We start from the raw sequence: 23,375 nt of genomic DNA, 5'->3' as shown, positions 1-23,375 counted from the left end.
TAGTAACTAAGCTATATTTCAGTCTAAAAAAATATGAAATTCTAAGCAGACTAAAGACACAACCTACGTTCTTGAAGGTATAATACTAAAATTTGAATTATAATCAAAAGTTTGAAAGCAAACTTATTGACATAAATTCATGAAAAAGTAGTTCAATAAAATTTTGAATGCGAGTCAATAAATGCGATGACATGGCCTTTCACCTGTAACCTGTGTGAAAAGGGTTAATTAAATAAAAAATTTTTTTTTCTAGCCCTAGATTGTTGAGGCTTAACTGTCCTCGACAGTCTAGGCTAGAAAAAAAAAGATTGGGTAAGTATTTTATTTCTTGTTTTTCATATTTATTCTTTATTTATTATTATAAAAGTAACTAAAATCTAAAAATATGGATCTTTTTTCCTTGTGAACCATTTTAATTATATTATTATTATTACTTATTTTACCTAATCTAGTCTTAAATAACTTCATGCACGCGAGCTGCATGTTCCCCAAGTGATTTAGTAGTTAGACAAGGTTCAAAGGGCAATAAAACAATAACATTTAATTATAAATAGATGTATAATGTTACAAACTTAGAGCTACTTAGGATAAATGAATGTAGTTTCATGTTACAATTTGAAGTCATTCTAGAAAGAAAAAAAAGTTAATTTAGGTTTATTTCAATTTTTTTTTGTGCGTATGAGGTCAATCGAATTGACCAATCACAATTTGAGATAGGATAGAGAAAATAACAGATAAACTATAAAGTTTTACTAAAAAAAATTAAATTCATTTAGGAGGTTTTAGGGATTACATAAAGGAAATTTGAGATGATAAAACGTATTTTTAATTTTAACATGAAAATTACTTTGCCCACGCACTATTCAAAACAAATACTTGATATATTCATGGACGAATCATTTTTTTTTTAAATACTTCACTAATAAATATGAGTTTTTATATGTGAAAGACTTGTAATATTAACTGACAGCTTGCCAAATTTTGTGGAAGATATACCCAATATATAGAGAGTTATAAGAATTAAATTTGTAAAGACTAAACGAGTACCAAAGGTCACGTGACTCAGCCAAATTGACCAACTCGGTGTTGAGAGAGTTAAAGTACTTTAGTATCATGGTATACTATGTACATTGCCAGCTAATGTGGTTAAGAGTGAACTGCTGCTAGAGATTTTTAATAGTGTATGGATAATGTGCCATGAAAACTGCAGTTTAAGTATTTTTTTAAATGTTTCCTTTGAAACAAAAGAATTATAACTTAGATAACATAAACATTAAAATTATAACATATATTGATAGTACAGTAGTTTAATTAAATTTTGAATGTAGTGCAGTACCATATGCAGAAAGGAATTTAAAAATGATACTGACAGCCATATGGTTAAAAGTACCTACAACTAACTTGTGGGGTACTCTGGTAGATGGAATTTGACTGCCACTTTGATAATGTATCCACAGCTTACAAGTATAGGGAATAATTTGTAGGTCTGAGCTTGATTTGAACTTAGTTCCACCAGATCCAAAGTCTAGTGTCACTCTCTACTATATTATGAAATTTGTTTAAAAATGTTATGACTTTATAGCTAAATGAACTTGCTATTGATTACTGTTATAACCTTCAGGGAAGAAATGCTTTATTGCTTCCATTTCTATTATTCATTCTGACAACTTTATTTGTCAAAATGTGGCTGAAGATCCTCCTGATACACTTTAACAGTTACTCCTCTTATATTGCTGATGTGGTTGATCTATGCATAAACAGATTAGAATAAGTAATATTTGGTTTTTACACTTAAGTGTACTTAAATACAAATACTTTATTCAGCTAAAATTGTATCAACTATAAAATACATCTTATAATATAAAGTAATAAACATGTTTTGTAAAAAACACTGGCTTAGTTTTAAAATTTAAGTTTATCATCTTCAGTCTTCAAGTGGCTCACAGTGCATTCTTGGCTTCTGAAATTATCCAAAACCACTTCAAGGCTCACCAAGTCTTTATTCTTAAAGTGAAGTTGATATCTTCAGGCAATTCTGATAACTAGTTAATCAGCCCAGAAGTTCTTAGCAGCTGGTCTGGTTTTACTGATTGTTGTGCTTGAGCATCATAAATCACTATTACTGAGCCATTTGATATACTCAGTCTCTAGGAGGACAAATCTCCCAAAGGCTAAAACAGGAATGAAAACAAATTTATAATTTCAAATAAATTAGACTGACAGCCTTTGAGCATACTTTCAATAAAACTGAAAAGTAAAATAACACTAGCATTTCTGCATGCACAATAATTTACTTGTATGAAGGTAAAGGAAAAAAAAAACATGCTACTCGTATACTGTGGCCTTATGAAAAATGTGAGGTATAATATGTGTAACATCTAGTAATAGCAAATCACATTTATTCAGACCATGGCAAGAAGTTTTCTACACTAAAATAAAGTTATATTGACAGGAACTTGCTAGACACTACTTTCATGAATAATGTTAATGAATGAATAGGTCATATAAAAAAATTATGAAATATAACTATCAGCAAAGTTTTCATGATGATTTAAGTAAATATATATATATATAAAATTTTATTCCTATTTTAAACTTAAGTCAGCGTGGCACAATATTTCACTTTCACACATCTATAAGGTACTATTACATACATGTGCAAAGGTTCAAAACCAGTTCCACATGCATACAAAAAGTAACTCTTATGCTGTTTTATAACAGTTGACAAAATTTTCAGGACATAGTTCAGCTTATGTGGATAATGTCGTCATAACTGTGAGCTAACAGCGCATACCAAACATAAACATTATGGAAATGTTTGTTTGCTAGCTGGAAAGGCAATATGTTTTCTATGGTATCATACTACTAATGAAATTCCAAACATTGTTGAAATGTACTTCTGATATCATTCCACTGTGACTTTATATCAGCTGCAGTTGTCATATGACCTTGCTGATGTGCTTATTCAAAATTGTTTTAATGCAACTTACTCAGCCCTGTATGAATCATATATAAATGCATATATACAGTAGAATTGTAGACTTGAAACATGCTATCAATAAATCTGTTTGGCAGCTGAGTTATTCCAAACTCTCAAATTTCTTTAAACACTTTTAAATCACAGGCCATTTATATTCATTACGTGATACGTACTTGTCAGGTAACTACAACAAAAGATCATTTTCATTCTGCATAAACACTTCTTCTCTGACCATTGTTTTATTGATTTAATGTCTATCAACGAGAAACCGATTTATTATCTATTTCGAAATTAATATTTTGAACCCGACAAAGTGTGCTAATTGAAAAAACAATTTAGTCTCTGGAAATAGCGTTGTATGACAAGATAGTTTTTAGTTTCTTATTAGGTCTTAACTCGAAATATCTAAATTTTGTATTAAAGTTAAGCACACACGTTTTTTGTTTTTCCCTTATGTTCACAGTATTATATTTTTCAGATAGCACACAAAAATTAACCTACTAGGTTGTAAACAAATGAAATTTGCTCAATAAATATTATTAGAGTGAAATTCTGTCATTTTCCTGATGACCTTTTAACTCTCTGTACACGAGCTTGACCTACCACATGACTTTTTTTGTACTCGTATTTAATCTTTACAGATTTGATACTACTAACTTTTAATACAGTGTGTATATCTTCACAAATATTGGAATCTTTCAGTAAACATTATAATCCTTTCACACACAAAAAATCTTATTTTTGAATGGAGTAGTTTTAATAAACTAAAAAATATTTCTCCTTGAATATATCAAGTATTTGTTTTGGATAGTCTGTGTGAAAAGTGATTTTCATGTTAAGATTAAAAATACTTCCTCTCAAAAATCTCAAATTTCATTTGTGTAATCTCTAACACTTCCTCAATACATTTCAAATGTTTGTTTTCAGTAAAACTTTATATTTTATCTGTTATTTTCTCCATTCTAACTCTATACAAGCTTGATCAATTTGACTTACCTTTTAACCCCCAAAAAAATGTTTAATAAATCTAAATTATCTTCCTTTTCTTTCTAGAATGACTTCAAATATAGCATGAAACTACATTTGTTTATCCTAAGTCTATTTATAATTAAATTTTATTGTTTTATTGCCCTTTGAATCTTGTCTAACTACTACTTCCACCATTATAAGTTGTAAATCACTTGGGGAACATGCAGCTCGCGTTACACTATCAAATTACATTACCCGTGAGCTGCTCCTGTGAGTGCCTCATGAAATAATTTAATTATATCATTATTATTATTTATTTTACCTAATCTAACCTTACTATTATAATAATAATAAATAAAGAATAAACATGAAAAACAAGAAATAAAGTACTTACCTAATCTTTTTTTTTCTTGCTGTCAATTGTCAGTGATATTTAACCCTATTTTTTTATACTAATGGTAGTATTGCACTAAATAATTTATATTTAATTAAATAATGCACCAAACAACATTGACTAATAACATGCAAAAAGTAGACAATTTCCCCTAACTCTCAAAATGTTTCTGGCTTTCTAAGTATGCAACAACAGCCATTACAAATTCATCCAAACTAGTCAATAGCTTTCCCTCAGGAACGAAGCTTGTAATCTGAGATTGACGACTTTCTGTTCAGAACACAATGTTATACAATACATCTTTTGATAGATGGAAACCTTGACTTTCTATTGGTTATAGGTAATATATAATGAAACGTAAGAGAGAACTATCAATGAACTGTGAAAGAGAGGATGTGACAGGTGGGTGTGGCAGGAAGGGTCTGATTTTCTATTTGATAGCTCTGTAACTAAACAAAATTGAAGGCTATAAAAATTATGGTTTGTCTGAGCAGTAACGATTTTATAGTGAGTAATTTATGTTGAATTTTGTACTTTTTGGAGGGGTGATGAATAAAATAGAGACGATACTTAGAGAAAATGTGTCACACTAGGGGAAACTCAGGATTTTTTTAAATATTTCCTTATAGAACTAAGAACTTGTATACTATTAAAATATGGATTATTAGTGAAGATTTTATGCTATAGTAATTGGTATAACATAAACAAAAAGTAGTTTGATAAAATTTTAAATGTAAGACACTAAAACCTTGTGTCATGCACAGTAAAGGATACCCATGATGACAGAGTTAATTATCCTTGTATTTTTAAATGTTTCATGCTATAGCTGTGTTCATTTGATATTAATGTATGTTAAATAGGGAGATAATATAGATATAAATGTACATTCTACTTAAAGTATGCCTGTAAAATTATTTTGAAGTATGAAAAACTAATTTAGAGTTGTTGTTTTTTCTATATTCCAATTGTAAAAATATATTAAGTTAAAATATTAAATATGCCATAATCACACAGATGTCGACTCATTCTACATTAACTTGGATATAATAACAGATTTTTCAAGATCTAAGTATAAGGGAAAAGCTTTTCATCCTTGACTGATTGTTTAGGAATATCGTAGCAATAACAAAAACTTAACAGTTGCTTATTCCTTTAGGTGGGGAGACCTAGTAACATGCCCCAGGCTGCACCAATTATCGAAAAGATAGTGAGTGAAGCTAAAGTATTCAATCGTATATTCATTGCTTCTGTGCACCAAGACCTTATGGAACAAGATATTCAAAGGTAATTTCATCATCCATGTTGTTTTGTCCTTCATGAATAACATATAGTTCTGTGGTTCTCAAATTTTTAGTGTATGTGAACAGAATACTTTCAAAGGAATATATAATACACAGTTTAGTATAATGATTGGAAGGAACATGCTTAGTTGTTGCATTTAGTTTATTTGATGCAACACTTGAAAATTTACAATCAACTAAAAGAACAGATCATCTTTTATGGTTTAAATTCTTCATATTTTTTATTTGATTCTGTTGATGTTATGCATTAAATCTGGTAGTAAACATTTTTTTTTCAATGAAAACAAAACGAGCTTTTAAAACCAGAAATAGACTTAATGGAATAATTTCATCTAAAGATGTATTTGTTGAGAAAGATTCTTTATTGTAATTATAATTTTTATAAAATGGATGATAATCAAAAACTAATTATGATTGTATGTGCTGTTATTGGCAACTATCAGTATAATTGTACAATTACTTTTACATAACTTAGGAAGACTATACAAGATTCCATAATGACACAAATTTGATTATATATTTCTGTAATTAAAGTGTGTTTCTAAGCATATCTGGTAACTATGTAATCTAAAACTTTGTATAACAGTGTAGTGTTGTGATAAAACAACAACTTGGATATGTATCGTCAGACAAAATCATTCAGACATTTGTTTTATAACCTTTTTTTGGTTAAAACATCAATTCCTTCATCATGTTATAGAATAACAGCATGTTTAAGAAAGTTTAAATGCCAATCTTTTTTTTTCTTTTTTGTCTTTAGAAAGATTACTCAGGCTAATTTTAGTTGTATAAGAAAAAATAAAAAATGCAAAGTTATATATTTCATTATTTTGTTATTAAAACTTCTGCCATCTAGTGAATAGTGAATCACTAACTACCCAGATAGGAAATAACAAAGATAAATTACAATTTGTAGCCAGTGTTGAGCTTCAGATGATCATCTCAGTGTTTTTTATATGCCACTTAACTCTTTAGTTTAGAAGTTTCAATAAGCTATAAACCTTTATCTGTGTTCATCTTTGTTAAATAATTTTTATTCTGTTTTTGCAATGTCATGTTTAGTATATGAAATCCAAAACACACACAAATTTTCAATTCCTTTATTATTTTTTTAAAACTATCTTTCCAATTTCTGTATTAAATTGTTGTTTATTTATTGAAGATATAATTTATTGCATTTTAAATTGCAAATAGAGTTTGATGAATAAAAACACTGATGCAGTTACTAAGAAAATATTTTTGATTTTTTTTTTTTAGTGTATTTGAAGCCTTTGGTAAAATAAGGTCATGCAAGTTGGTGCCTGGAAGCATTCCTGGTAAACACAAGTAAGGATTTTTTTTATCATTAGTTTTTTCTTTTATATAATAATAATAAAGTTGGTCAATTTGATGAACCTTTGAACTGTGAAACTTTATATACTACAACTCTGAAATTACTACATGCATCTTTATGATATTTAGTAAGCTTTCAATAAACATTAAGACTGTTGTACACAAAAAATAAAAATTTTTTAAGTGAATTATTATTAAGCAAACCAGTAAAGGAGGCTCAAATTTTAGATTATTGCTTGCAATTATTTATAGATTGTGCTTATAATTTCTTGAAAACTGATGCAGCCTATTTTAGAAGTTAGAAATTTCTGAAGAGGAGAAATCGGAGATTAGACATATTGCATAACACTGAATAAATGAAGATTAAGATTTTCAAAATATTTCTAGTTGAAATTAAGAAGTAAAATTTTAATAACATTATAAATTGTTGTTTCATGCCAAGTTTATTGACATATATTGATAATAAAATTTAATTAAATTTGGAATGTAACACTAAAATGTCATTACATGTGCATGTTGACCCAATTGTATGGAAATGTGATAGACAAGTTTAGGTGTGATTTAATATTAAAAATTATAATTGATAGGTTCTTGAAATTGGGAAATTTTTTATTTGTGACATTTTGGTTTGTATTCTCTTTTATATGGCTCCTATATTCCAGAGTTTAACTTCCCTAACAGATAATGCAAAATATTTTTACTTAGAGGAATAGTTGCACAGTACCTGCCCTTGTGACATGGGTAATTGAAGCTAAGAGTAGTGATTTTCTCAAAAATTTATCTATTCACATAATTACCTCTGCCACTGAAGGTAGATAGAGGATATGTGTCTACCCATGTGTGTGTGTGTGTCAGCAGGATTTCTCAAAAACAGCTGAATGAATATGGAAGAAAGCTGGTATGCATTTCACCCAACTTAGAAGTGGTTAGTTTTTGGAGTGTCAAGGTCACAAAAATAAAAAATCTGTATCTGTTAACATAGTGACTGATTTTTCACACTTTTTTTGCTCTATAACTCAGTCAAAAATGATTGAATGTGATGAAACTTTATATACATATGTAGAATATTTTTCCTCATTGTTCTGCAAAAAATGGTCTGTGTCCACTGATAACGTCGAACATATGGACACATTTTCATATAAACTTAGTATTTTGACTTCACAAACATCTAATTTGAATCAGTGCTGCATTCAACATACCACATGACACACAAAGATCGCTGTTTAGGATTTTTTTATATTTACTTTTAAATTAAGAAATTAATTAATGTAAAATACTAAAATTTCAATTATAATCTACAGTTTGATACCACACTTATTGACATAAATTCATGAAATAGTAGTTCAGTACAATTTTGAATGCAAGTCAACAAACGAGATGACATGGCCTTTCACCTGTGACCCGTATTGAAATGGTTAACAATGTTACTGTTTACTTGTTCTTTGTTGACATTATGAGAAAAACATACTGGAGATTTTGGCGAACCCTATGAGCATGGGTGGGTCAAAGTGTGCATGTCATGACCTTTTTACAGAGTTGAATGAAAAATTTAATTAAACAACTTTATTTTCAGTGTATGTCAATAAACTTGACATCAAAACATAGTTTATGCTTCAAATGTTAATATTAGTTTTAATTTGTTAATTTAAAAATGAAATATTTAAATAAATTTTCAATCTTCATTTCCCTGTATCAGGACTTTTTTTTTTCCTCTGAACTGCAAATTTTAGATCTCTTTTTTACTCCTATATGATCTTATGAGTATGCCATCAATTTACACATTTATTCTATAGGTGTTTCTCAGCCATCATGTAATTTTATAGCCTCCAAGCTTCTTTCTTTACTGAGATATAAATAAGAAAGTCAAATTCACATGCCATGCCACTACTATTTCATCCTGTTTTTCAAGAAATGTTAATAAACCCTTTTTACATTTGTTGTTGAATTATTTATAACCAACAGAAAAAGCAGTTTGTTCAGGTGCCAGGCTATAAAATGTTTAGCCTCTGTTCATTGTTTGTCTTTTTGATGTTGAGCTTAACTAGCTAATGGAATTTTTTAAATCCATTTATAGCTTAGATAGGAAGCCAATTAACTTATTTTTAGGACATTCTATTTTTAGTTCATGATAACGTTTTGTGTTATGAATTGTATATTTGAAATAAAAATTATTATATTGGCTCATCAATGTCATTACAAAAATATAGGCCTACAGTGATTCATTAGTTTACAACAAAACCCCTGAATGCCAGACATAAGTATTAAATTTCTTGTTTTTTATGTATATTTTTTATTTATTGTTATAAAAGTGACTAAAATGTAAAAACTAGAAAGTTATTAGGTTAGATAAGAAAAGTTAAATGAAAAAGAGTAAATAAAATTTTTCATGATACTCAATATCATAATGTGTACATCATGTGGCAAGATTGTAATTTGATTATGAAATGCTTGTAATTACTAAAGTTAGTAAAGGAGTCAAATCATCAGTGTAAATAGGAAAAAATATGATGATGATGGTTTGAATTTAATTCTGAATGATGAATCTAATTTCTTGGCTCAAAAAGATCCTATGAATGGTTACCCAGAGGTATGTCAAGACTTGTAATAATTTCACAAATAATGAGATAAAAGATGTTAATACCAACATGATGTGACTTTTACAAACTATATGCATTACCAAAGTTAAATAAATAAAAGACATTCTTTGTAGATCAGTTGTTTCTGTGATTGAATATTCTACCTATTTAGGTTCATAAACATGTATCTCTTCTTGCTTAATGACTTTAAACTGTCCATCTATTGATGTTATTTCATTAAGTAAACACTGTGATGGTCAGTTGGTTTCCCTTTCACATCTTTAAAATAAATTTTTTTGCTTACTTTTGAAACTACTGCTTTGTGTTTGGCTGAATTTAAATTAGAAATATGATTTAATATGTTATGTTGGTGATACCTGTGTTACATGATGGCATAGAAGTGAATGATATTTCTTATTGAATGAAAATTTAAATGGGTTTTCAAGAACTACAAATGTGTATCTTTAAATTATTATTGTTTCCAGACCATTACATGAAAGATTCTGTACCCTCAATCTATATTGTTAATCCAGCTCTAAACATTTGTTTTGATCATTTGGATTTTGTTTGAAATTGAATTATCCTAAAGGTCTTGCCATTGATTGGAAATGTTTACTATACATTATTAGCCAGTCTAATTACAAAATTTTAACTTTGTGTAAAATTAGTAGTGTGTAGTTGTCTAACTAAAAAGAATATTATATGTACAAAAAGAAAGTTTGCCATTTACTTGGAGTATATAAACCAAGATTAGAAATATTTTTCAAAAACATTTTAATCTTCAAACAATGTGCATTTCACCCTAAAAGTGAGTTTTAAATTGGCATCTTAATATTGGTCACACTAAAATATGAATTAAAGGAACATTAATTAGCTGTAAAGACAAATAACATTGTATATTTATCCCTGGCCAAACATTATTTTAGCTGAAAAACAATTTAGTGGGATGAAATGAGCCCTTTAAAGTAAATATCTGGCATGAATTTTCTCCATCATTTTGCAGGTTTTAGCAAATTATATTTTGTGTGGAATGATTATGGTTAAGTTCACGTTAAATGTGCATTTTGCTTATAAATGTATTTTTGTTGTTGTTGTTGTTATGGATGGTTATGTATACTCTAAATAGGTTTAGCTCAGGTGAGAAATGTTAGTAAAATAGGAATCATGGCTGAGAAACTCCTTTCCCATACACCATGTAACTTCATATAATTATGATGATTAACTTGTAAGGACTTTGAACATTTTCAGAAACTGATCACAGCAGAAAAGCCTTAGAGAGTACATTAGATGAAGGGATAGTATTCCAATGAGTCAAATATAACTAAATCCTTATATGTTGAATATTAATTTTAAATTTATTGTAATCAAACAATATAAATAAGTAAAGGAACTTATTATTTATTGGACAGAGACTAATAGATATAAATTGATCTAAAGTAAGAATATTGTTCACAGTAATATTGGTACCTAGCCATTGTAACAAGTCAGGTTGTAGATCACCAATAAATTGTTGCGAGTTTTTTGTTTTTTTTAAGTGGTGACTACTGTTCTTGGCCAATTAAAAGTATCAAAGGAATCATTGCTAAATATCTATAGAGTTCAAACAAATTATGTGTGTATATATGCATATATATATATATGTGTGTGTGTATATGTATGTATGTATATACACACACACAACAGATATTTCTGATCAACAATAGAAAAATTAAATTATAAGAGTAAAAGAGTTATTTTTATGTTTTTCTCAAAACAATGTTTCTCAATAAAATGTTAAAATTTTACAAAGTAAAAAAGGAAAAGTCAAGATATATCAGTGCCCTCCCAGTCTTTTTAACTTTTAATAAACTTGTATTCACTTTTTAAAACATTGTGCTGCTTATATTTAATAGCTTTTCACATGAAGTCAGCAATGTTTACCCTTATGTATGTTTGAAAACTTGGAAGCTCTAAAAGGTTATCACTTTTTAAATAATATTATAAATATATATAAAGGTCAATCTTGCAGTTAATTTGTTTATTTTAACTCTTGAATTTAATCATTGTAAAACACTTTCAGAAATGTAACATTTATAAATCTGTTTTACTTTCATTAGGGGGTATGGTTTTATTGAGTATGAAAGTTCCCAGTCAGCTCAAGATGCTGTGTCATCCATGAACCTGTTTGATCTAGGTGGCCAATATCTTAGAGTTGGAAGAGTAAGTGTTAGTTGGTAATTTTATGAAGATTTGGACAGTATGTAAAATGTAGTTGCTAATACAAAATTGGCAAGTTTCACGAGTAGAATAAGTGTTGTGTTTTGCATTTTCTTATGCTTTTGTTAAGTTTCCATCATAAGGTAGTATTTACTTTTGAGTTGCTCCAAAAGGTCACACACAGACAATATTTCCTGAAGATAATTTCTTCTCTTATTAGTATATTAATAAAATTGAAATAATATAGAAATTACTGTAAAAGCATATTTTTACATTGGTTTCATGTTTGAGGTTATTCCAAAGGAAGAACGAATTTTCTTGATGTGTTTGATAAAGTTGTGAAACTTGTCTGCACATTAGACACGTTTTTTTAATTTTTCAAGTTATGCATTGTAGATATGAATAAATACTTTAACCATGTTTTTTTTCATATACATTTTAAGTGGTTGTAGAAATAAAAACTCCTATTAGACTCATCATAAAGTTTTGCAGTAAAACAGTATTTCACTTTCTCTGTTGATTTGCCACATAAGTATACATTTATATTCTTGTTTTGTTTTTATATTTGATATAGTTTGAATAAATCTAATTTTATGAATAGAACCAATTGCTTATCCTAAAAGAACATTAAGAACTTATGGAATAATTTTTAATATACCTAAAAGGTTTGAATTGAACAAGATATTTTAATTAAAATTATAGATATTCTTATGAAAACCTAAACAAATCATAATAATACTTCATCAATTAGCACTCCACAGCTCATGCAAGCAAAAATAATAACAAACAAATGGGTAAGAGCTACCATCTTAACTTTTCAACTACTGAATTTGCATTGTATTTACTCTGATTTTTTATTTATTGTTTTCAAGTAATTTTCAAATTACTATTGATTTCATATGCTGTTTGCACATTAGCGAAAAGCATGTTTGTTTTAGTCAAAAACAAATTTCCTCTAAGTTCTATGGACTTACTTGGTGAATGAATTGCTAATGCCAACTAAATACCACCACCACATGATTTCCATTGTTTGTTTTCAAATATGCAGTAATCCCACTCTGATCTTCTGTAAATCAAATAAATTGATAACCAGATAATGAAAACACTTTTTACTCTCACTATAAGGGTAATGTTGTATTTAAAACAGGTTGTGATTACATTTATAAATGAATTAAGTAGTTAGTTAGACTATTTCTGTGCATTGTTTGAATAGGATAAGTATAAAATGATATTAAGTATAGATTTGAGTCATCACAATGTTTTGTACCTACCATACTAAAGAGTAAACTTAGAGTTGATGACAATTTTATTTGGCAAACATAATAAAAATAACTCATTTTTACAAACATTACAATTCAATAATACCACAGTATATCTTTTAAAAAGTAAAAATACTATAATTGTAAACAAAGAACCAAATAGCAACAAGATAACCATAGTATAGCTATTAAAAATCTAAAACACCATAATTTTGAACAAAGATCCAAACATCAACAATATACCTTTATTTAAGCCGTAAGCAATCTCCAGTAATGTGACTTCTTTGTTTTGTACTGTAAATATGTTCCTATGTCTAGGTAAACTCCTTAAAACCTGATTATGACAAAACCTTCTCCAAAGATTGTAAATTTTTACTCTGTTAACCCTTTTGCCACGGGCTCAGATAATTTATGGAATGATGTATCAGGAATTTTACTTGTGCAACAATACGTACTGTAACTCTGAGATTTCTAAATGTATCCTTTCAAAAATTGCTAAGATATTATTAAAGATCATAAGTCTCTGGTACACAAAGAATTGCATCAAGTGTTTTATTAGAAATATGTTATTTATCTATTGTAGTTACTTGCACTCTAGCTTGTAATAAATTGAGTGCAAGGTGATTTTCATTTTAAGTATAAAAGTACTTTTCTTCATCTTGTAGTTTTCATGTTTCATTTACATAATCTCTCGAACCTCCTAAATGAATATCAAAAGTTTTTTTTAAGATAAATGTTTATATTTTATTTTTCATTTTCTTTACCATATCACTAACTCTAGCTATTATCATCAATGTACAATGCAATGAAATGATTAGCTATGAAATAGAAAAAATACATACATCTTAATTGTTGGTACAATATCTTTAAAGATCTTCTTTTGGTTATATTCATAGACCTCTACTGTCACTAATGATAAATCCATATTACTTTTGTTGTCTTTTAACTTGTAACTATACACCACTAGTATACACCTACGTTCATACTTTAACATTAGTAAGCAGAACGCCTATTTTCAGATTTTTTTAAGTCATCATTTATACATTTTTGACATCACCAATACGAAAACATCTTTCTCATGAGTGTTATAACTTCCAAACAGTGAAAAATAAATGTTTGATAAATGTGTTATAAGAGGTGTGGGTGTCTTAAACAATACTGTCTTTAATGAAAACACATCTATAAAGTCTAGAGCAACGTTACTAAGGACCAGCTCGCTGTCACCTTAAACTTTTGCAGGCTGCTAAGTACAATGCAAGTACAATGAAAAACCATCAGAATTTACATACGAATATTCTTTCAGGATTTTATTTGTTTGTTTTTATGAAATCCCACAGACCAGCAATGTGGTTATAATGACCCAGCATCAGTCTGTGGACCAGTGGTTGAAAATGCTGATGGAGAGCATGTACATGCACACAAACATTATTAGAGTGTCTGGAAAAAAAAGACAAGGTGCAAATATTTACCTTGGCAACATTTAATTGGAATTCATATTGTTGTATTCATTTAGAAATAATCATTTATTTGCTGAGGACATAACTGTATTTCTTTAGACTTCGTCTTTTTTTACTTCAGAAAAACTGAATGAAAAGCTTTTCTGGAAGTAGACCAATCAAATAAAAACACTGGTGTCTGATATTTATTTTTGATACTATTGGCTGTTTTCTTCTAATTAATTTCTGGAAAAAAAATTGAGAGGATTTGGTCCCTTTATATCTCTACTTACTTATACAACATTAGATAATACAGTTATTAATTACTGAAAAAAAGTAGGTGAAAGGGGTAGTGGTTTGATACCGTTGGACCCCTTCCCTAAATCTGCTTCTGTTTACACAACATTAAAATATACAGTTATTAATTTCTGGTACAAAAATGGATGGGGTATCTGGACCCCCCCCCCCTGATCTGTGCCTGCATATTCAACATTAATAAGTACAATTATAAATTTGAAACATAATATATTGTAAGAAACACTTAATTTGCACTTGATTTAATGCTTAAGCAGCCAAAGAGTTGGTCGTTAGTACTATTAGTCAATTGTCTTTCTTCTAATCAGCACCTTATAAATAATGATAGTGGCAGATAGCCTTAGTATCTTTGCAGTACAGAAACAGGGTGAGTAAAATTAGTGGCAATGGTAATAAAACCCAAGACCCTTAAATCATGAAACATCCTCTACCATTATGTAGCTTTGTGCTTAACAACAAACAACCAGTAACATTTTGATTTCTTAGATGTTAAGAATAATCAAACCTTAATTTTGATTGGTTGATTATTTTCATGACAATCCAATTAATTGTAATTTCAATTAACTAATCATTGGAATAACCTGAAACAGTAATTCTTGTTAGCTGATAATTTTCATGAGATTTAATTGGGTAAGTGTAATTTTGATTAATTAATTAGTTTATGGGACATTAATTGATATAATCCCTGCAGGTAATCAGTTACATCATTAAATAGATTAAATCACCCAGCTCTAATCAATGAAAATTTTTGTTATTTTGATTGTATCTAAACAATAGTACATTTATGTGCCATCCTTGATATTTTTACATTTCTCCTTTGTTCTTCTTTTCAGGCTATAACTCCACCTAATGCTTTACAGACACCAAGCTCAAGTGGTGCTCTACCAACTGCAGCAGCTGTAGCAGCTGCAGCAGCAACTGCCAAGATACAGGCTATGGATGCTGTAGCTTCTAACACTTTGGTAGGATTAAATGTATTGCTCATCTTGTGTAGGTGATTGTAGAAATAAGTTTATTACAAATAAAATGTTGTATTCCTGTTTTATATCAGAATTGTAAGTATGAAGGTGTCGTGTTCCACTTAAAATTGGGTTTCTGGCTGAAAATATTTTCAACACTGAGGCTACATAGCTGATGACATAATATATTCTAATTTTTATAAGTAAGAATGTTACGAATAATATATTTAATTAGCTATATTTATTACTGGCTTTATTTTTTTGTGTTTGATCTAAGTAGGTAGCTTGCTCTGATTGGAAGTTAATATTTTTTTTAGGAAGGAAAACTTTGCTAACCAGAAAACAGAGAGAAGAAAAAATTAAATAATATTTATGCATTAACTGTGAAAATAAAGTACTAAAAGTAGAATATCATTATTCTTATAAAAAAGAAGCTATTGGAAAATATACTGATCTTAAAAATTATTTTTTGTCAAAAGCATGTCATATTTTAAGAACAATTGTTGTGGCTTGTAAATTATATTTTTCTTGTAACTCTTTTTACCATCAGTTGTGTCATAGGAGCTGCACCTTTCAAAAAGTTGACAGGTTTTTCACTTCTATAAAATTACTTTCCTTTTTCACAAACATGTATTTACATATTAATTCTTCTCACATTCTTCTTAATTTGTATGGTAACAAATTATAACAGTTTATATACATAATAAAATCTCCATGCCTGTAATTATTTTCCAGGCCCTTGGTCTAGGGAATGCTGTAACTCTCCCACAAGTAAATCCTATGGTAGCAGTTCCAGGACTGACCATTCCCCCACCAGCTACTATCCCCCCTCCTGGGTTAGCTATACCGTCGCCAGTCTCCCTCTCCAGCACTGGTCTGACCATTGGCCAGACAGCAGCAATACCTCCTCCTGGACTAGCTGTCCCAAACTCCATATCACCTGCTGTGGCTTCAACAATTCCTCCACCTGGTTTAGCCATTCCTACTGCAGTTGCCATTTCAGGATCTGGACTGACAGGTGCCCAGACTGCAACCATTCCTCCACCAGGACTGACCATTCCTACAATAGGTTCTCCTGGCCTCATAACAACTACAGTTTTACCTCAAGCTGTGATGGCAGCTAGTGCCCCAGGCTTAATAACAGGTAAGTCATATATGGGATATCTTGTACATTAGCCAAAATTACATATACCCTTGATATTGTACTTGCTAAAGTAATCAATCTTTATAACTTTTCACATTAAATATTTAAGTTTTTTTTTTTTTAACTATTTATGCACCAAAATGCTAATATGTACATTGATTCTTTATTTTTGCAGAGCACCTAATAGACAAGCTTCTTGTCTCTTTACCTTGGTATTCAACAAGAGATTGAATGAAATAATTTTTTTTTGTCTGCTCAATCTATTACTGCATCTGATGACTCAACAAATATTAACTATTATTAATTGATTATACTGTAAAACTTAATAATAAAATACTTAATGGTAATGTTATTGTTCAATCCCATGAAGAATGACTGATCTGATTGTTTTGTTTCCTTGTGTTAGTGATTTGAACATAAAGATGGCAAATATATATAAAGGCAGATGTTGTGACATCATCTGGGAACTACCTGTATATGAGTCAAAAATTTTAAGAAATTGAACAAAAATACATTAATAGTGTAGTTAATACAAGTCATTATTGATGGCTAGGTCCACAATATATTTTATGTGAGTAATTTAACAACATTTTTATGGTCAGTTTTTTATGCTAAATGTTATAATAGGCAAAAACATAAAATCACTTAAAGATGTAATATGCAGTAACCTATTGCACTATATTGAGCTTTAAGCCCATTGGTAGTGAATTTTTAAAAGAAAAATTTATAAGTTAAGGGTTACATTCTGTAACATACCACTTTTTTGAACTAATTTGTAGTTACTTTAATGTTCAGGTGTAACACCAGCTAAGACTATTCCACCACCAACAGTATTGACTACCCTACCCCCTGTAAAAACAGATATGGGACAGCATGGTATTAATGTCACTTCAGATATGCTCTCAGTCTCCACAAGCACCACTCAGATGACTCCTGCAGTCAGTGCTGTAACTACAACAGAAACTGAACAGAAACAAGAAGAGCTGGCCAAGAAGATTGCTGAAGAGCAAGAACCACAGACACTTCAACAGCAAGAAAACATGGTGCTTAAAGGTTCTAATGCTCGACACATCCTGATGCAAAAGCTGATGAAACGGCAAGAGGTATTCATGTTGTTTTTAAATGTAAAATACTATCTAGAGCTGTGCTGTATTTTTCATAACTAAAGATGCATTTTGTGTAATCAATGTCTCTCTTGAATTTGTCAGGCTGTGCATCTGTGGTTCAAGATGTTCTGCTACTGAACATGCACCACATTTTCAGTTATGGTTGGAACTTAACAGTGACAGTTGATCTTATTACTAGGTTCCAAAATCCAGTTGCTTCTGTCTGATTGCCTTCTCTCTCTTTAGTCAGTAGTTCAAAATTAGGGAAGATTATATCTGTATCCTAGGGATCTGTGCCTTTTCTGTTTAACCTGAATGCATATGAGGTGCCATTCAGGTTCAAAATTCTATTTCTCTGTCTGTTCAAGACATTTTATGTAGTTTCATGTGTAAAAATATATGTAATATTATCAGTTTCTCTGACTCTCGGGATGGGCTAATCAGAATTGATAGACATTCTGTAAATATTTACGTTTTTGTCTGTTATCACCCTTTTGTTATATTATAAAGAGAAGGTGCCCAAACCTCTTTTTATTTTGATACGTTATCCAACTTCAAAACAAATAATACATCATTTTTACGTTTGACTTGGTCTATGGCAGATTTTGTTAATTCTGTTTTATTGCAACAAAAAAAGTTAAAACTGTTCTGTATTTTGAGCAGTCGTTGCATCTGTGTAGTACTTAAAAAAGAAGTGTTGTGTATTTATGGCTTAGTTTTAGTTTAAAAAATTCAGAAGAATTTGTTTTATGATTTCGCAATTTTTTTTTCCTCAGCTGTAGTCAGTTGTGTTACATTTTATCACATTGTCATGGTTTCTTTACATTTTTATACAGTTTTGTTCTCAGTCATTTTTTTAAATACTGCGTCAGTTCATGTATGGAATTTGTACATCTTCTATTTGATATTTTAAAAGTTTAACAAATATATATGACAATAGTTTTTAATTTATCTAAGAATAAATTTCTATTTAGCATAATGTAGTGATAATAACTCAGTTATGTGTGAAGTTTGCTGATTTGAAAATTAGTTTGAACTGGTTAGAGCCAGTGTACAAAGTACAAATTTCTGCAAGACTTTCTGTGTGAATAATTCTTTTAATGTTCTACATCTCTATTATTCCTTTTTCAAGTCACTTGTTGTGGTGTTACGCAATATGGTTGGAGTTGAAGATCTTGATGATGAATTGGAGTCTGAAGTAACAGATGAGTGTGGAAGATTTGGAAATGTTAACAGAGTGATAATTTATCAAGAGAAACAGAGTGAAGAAGATGATGCTGACATTATTGTCAAAATCTTTGTTGAATTCTCTCAGTCATCAGGTACCGTGCATATTTTATGAGGAAATTCCATATGTGAATAAAGAAAAATGTTTAGTGAACAAGATAAATCACGATAGTCAGATATGTTCAAAAAACTTTTGCACAGTGTTTAATTCTGTACTTTAACATATCTTCTTATTCCAAAAATCTCATGAGTAATTAGGTACCTAATGATAGTGAGAAGCTTTGAAACCATCGATCTTATTGATATTGAGAACAGTAATTCGTACAATTATGTATTCTCATATTGTGTACTTTTCACTGTCTTTGTTTTTAACATAATAGTACATCATTTTTTTTTGTAGATTTTGCAACTTATGCCTACATCCTAATCTATTTGGACAAGTGTTGTATAACTATCAGTTGAAATACATCATTGATTGAAATGTTTAAACCATTTTTAAAAATACTAATTTTTCTACTACAAAGAGAGAAAAAAAGAAGCTTGAAATGCTAAATGTTTAGCATTATATTCATTCTCTACAGGTCAATAGGTATCATAATGCAGAAGAACATTTTCAAAACTAATTAAGATATTTGTAGGAAATATGAAATTCTTCAAAGCTTTATTATTGGTATACTGCAAACTGTCTGACTTATAAATGACTTGAATAAAATTGATAATAATTACAGTTCACTTATTTAATCTAGTTCACACCGTAATTGTCATTGCTCATGAAAATTGATGGTATATAGTTCTTAGTATCATAAAGCACAAACTTTAGATCAATATGACACTATTGTTTTCGAAACAGGCAGATGGAGTATGTAGCTATAATCTAATATTTATCTGGAGTCCACGCAGACCTCATACTATCATTTACCGTTACTATATATGCAGTTTGCCCTATAGCATATGAAACAATTTTCTAAACATTTATTTCAGTATATAGGCTGTTGTAGAAGCTAATTCATCAAAGTTGTTCAGTATTGTCTTATCTGTTTGCTTATAACATCATTGTGGTAAGCATATATGTGCATCTCATTCCTCAACAAGTATTCTCTGTGATGACTGGTTATAATGCCCTATTTTATAGAAACCCTGTTTCATAGTGGTTGTAAATAACCTGCTTATTGGATTTCCAATCCATAACCTACTATAAAGATACATTTGTGTCGGGGTCTGGTCGGACCCAAGTAGACCCACAATGTACACTTTGTTGTCTTTGAGTTGAATTTTGCAGTATTGTTGTAATCTCATCATACATTTGTGGATAATGACTTGAATACAGGAGTATAATAAAACTTTGGGATTTTTTTGATACGCTGTATATAAGGAATGGTTTAATACTACTATTTGTATACTAAGGAACAATGTAATTTTGTAATTTCTTGATTTGTCAACTTATTTCCTCTAGAATACATATATTTCTATGTTGTTCACATTGCATGCTAACCCTGAGAAAAATTGTAATGCAATTGGTTTTTGGAATTTCAATCCAGAGTGTACTATAATGGTAATTCTGTGCTGGGGTCTAGTTGGACCCCAGGTGTTCCACAATGTAACTTTTCAAAGGTGTGTTGATGAGGGTTAATGAATAATATTCAGCATTAAATTCTGTTTATTTTAATATTTTAAACCTAACTATTGAGTAAGAGTTAATTACTCTAAAAGATAAAAAAAACTAATTAAAACAGTATGGTTTTTACATGCTCTTTGTATAATACCAGTTTTACCTGGATGAGTTAGATGAAAACTAAGAATTTCCCACTGAAATTGATGATTTTTAATAATTCCATAGATTTCTCATCCTACTCCTGAGTTTTATTTAACTCTTTGTTACCTTTTTTCCACAGAGGCTATTAAAGCAAGGGATGCTCTGAATGGAAGGTACTTTGGAGGCCGCACAGTCAAGGCAGAACTCTATGACCAGATTTTGTATGAAGCAAATGATCTATCTGGTTGATAATTAATTATTTGTTATTGTTAATTTGGAAAAGTTGCTACATGAACTGTATAATTTTGTATGCATATTCTCAAGTTGAATATCCTTGTTTTCTTTACTAGTCTTTTTCAAAAAGAGTTCTCTCTAAAACTGCTAGTATTAAAAAAAACATTAATGGATATGTGGAACATGGTGCATTGCAGTATCACAAGAGTGTGACATTTTTAACTGTAAAAAAATTAAATCAAATCATTGATTTTTTTAAGCTTTTATGGGAGGATGTTTTTTGTTACTCTTTATTTCCTGATGCTAAAAAGTTTAGATATAAGAATTTCAGTAATTTTTTTCTTTCTGAAACCTTTGTATTAATTATTCAGGTAATAAATTTTTTATTTTTCAGGAAACATATTACTCGAATGATCATTGACTCACTTTTATAAGTCAAAAATTAAAAACCTTGGCTAGAATACAGAAACCTTTCTTATAACAAACATGTAACTCTAACATAAATATGCCAAGATAAAGTTCAACTGAACTCGAAGATATAAAAGTTACATATATGTAAAGAAAGAATACTTTATAACTTACAGGTATGTTTAGTTGATGCAGAAGTTTGAAATGGAGTATTATGATTCATCTCTGAAATGTAACAAACTTCACCTATCTGTATTTGTATTTAGAGACTGACTTCAAATGCTATAGGTGACATCTCCTGATAGGTTTGATACAGTTAAATACATTTCAGAATTATGATTTCATGTATAGCAATTTAATTTGTCAGTATATATTACAAAAACCTAACATTGAAAGAGTCAAGGAAAAAATACATAAAAAAAAACAGTTTCATAGTTCATTTATCATGATTGGAAATACTATATAAGGCTATTTTAGAGTAATTTCTGAAAAAAATTTAAGAATGACTAAGTATCGTATGGGGAGTCAGATCCCAATGTGGAAGCCCCATGCCAGTTTTGGTGAGAATTGGTCCAGTGATTCACAAGTTACAAGTGGACTTGCACACATATTTTTCAAGTAACGGTTTAGATAGTAAAGCTTGATTGGTAATATCTCATCATACTTGGGCTGTTTTAATATCTGTCTTTCGATCCTGGTCCAGTACAGGTTTCTGGTAAGATTGTTCTTTGCTACATTGTGCGTTATATATACCATAAGATACTCACTTGGTCTGATGTCCTCAAGTACTCAGCAAAAGTTTTTTTGCATTGTTATTCAATAAGAAAAGTCTAATTGAAGTGCTATCATAGACATTTTTTTACTGGAAACTAGTATTTGGAGAGTAAGAATTATGTGAATAAAATTTTGTTTAGATTCATTGTAATATGATATTACACCCCTTTAGCACTAAAATCTATATTTCACTTAATGGTATATGAAAGTGTAGTGAAGCTATGTTGGGTTAGCATTTGTAGGCCTTATAGTATTTTGTAACTTGTTGTTACAATGTATATCTTGATTTATGTTATTCTTTGCATATAAGGTGACTTAAAACATATTACCACAAGTACACATTGGTCTGTACCATTTAGTGCAGAATGGTTAACTTTTTTTGTTACATATTTGATCTAAAACTATACCACCCCAAGTTCTATGTTACGTTGTAACACTATTACACTATGGTCTAATATTACTGTACTAACAAATATCTTGTTCTGTTACATGTTACCGGTATTAATTTGATTATTGTTACTAAAAGTTAATTTTTTTGCTGTATTATTCTATAAATACCATTTCAGTATTATTCCATTTATTCTACTGATTTTATTACTTTATTATTCAATGTAACTGTAAGACATAAAATTTGACAAAAATTGTATAAAGTGATGATAGATACTGTTTATTTAATACTGATTTACATATTTGTTATCTGAAAGAAAAAATTCAATCACCCACTTTTATGACTATTTCAGTAATTTGATCAAATTATAATGAATATTTTAAACTTAATTATGCAATGTAGTAGTGCATTTGTGATTTCTATCAGGTGCTTTAAAACTATAACTGTGTTTTTAAATATTTTGAAGTTTTCGCCTATGTATCATTAAATGTATTCATAACAGACGTGGGGCCATCAAACACTATACGGCAGAACTCTCCGAATTGGTTATTATGAAGTTATCAAGCATTGCCAGTCGTGGCATTGGAAGTTACTAAAACCATCATAGTGAACGTTGTAGTTTTG

General features: G+C 29.4%; 1 protein-coding gene across 6 annotated transcripts in view; it reads left to right on the top strand.

Annotated features, from left to right (window-relative positions):
- The window catches only part of LOC106460641 (poly(U)-binding-splicing factor half pint-like), a 71,083-nt gene extending 49,502 nt beyond the window's left edge, over positions 1-21,581 (top strand). For all 6 annotated transcript variants that reach the window (XM_022387406.1, XM_022387405.1, XM_022387407.1 and 3 more), the window contains 8 exons: positions 5,500-5,627; positions 6,902-6,970; positions 11,649-11,751; positions 15,592-15,720; positions 16,453-16,861; positions 17,657-17,964; positions 19,100-19,289; positions 21,087-21,581. In XM_022387406.1, the coding sequence (XP_022243114.1) occupies positions 5,500-5,627; positions 6,902-6,970; positions 11,649-11,751; positions 15,592-15,720; positions 16,453-16,861; positions 17,657-17,964; positions 19,100-19,289; positions 21,087-21,196 (1,446 nt within the window). In that variant the 3' untranslated portion in view covers positions 21,197-21,581. The remainder of the gene's footprint in view (positions 1-5,499; positions 5,628-6,901; positions 6,971-11,648; positions 11,752-15,591; positions 15,721-16,452; positions 16,862-17,656; positions 17,965-19,099; positions 19,290-21,086) is intronic.
- Positions 21,582-23,375: the final 1,794 nt, after the last annotated feature.

This window comes from Limulus polyphemus, unplaced genomic scaffold, assembly GCF_000517525.1.
Source record: "Limulus polyphemus unplaced genomic scaffold, Limulus_polyphemus-2.1.2 Scaffold807, whole genome shotgun sequence".
NCBI classification, from domain to species: Eukaryota; Metazoa; Arthropoda; class Merostomata; order Xiphosura; family Limulidae; genus Limulus; species Limulus polyphemus.
Note: the sequence above shows the minus strand (reverse complement) of the source record. Positions and strands in the feature narration are given on the sequence as shown.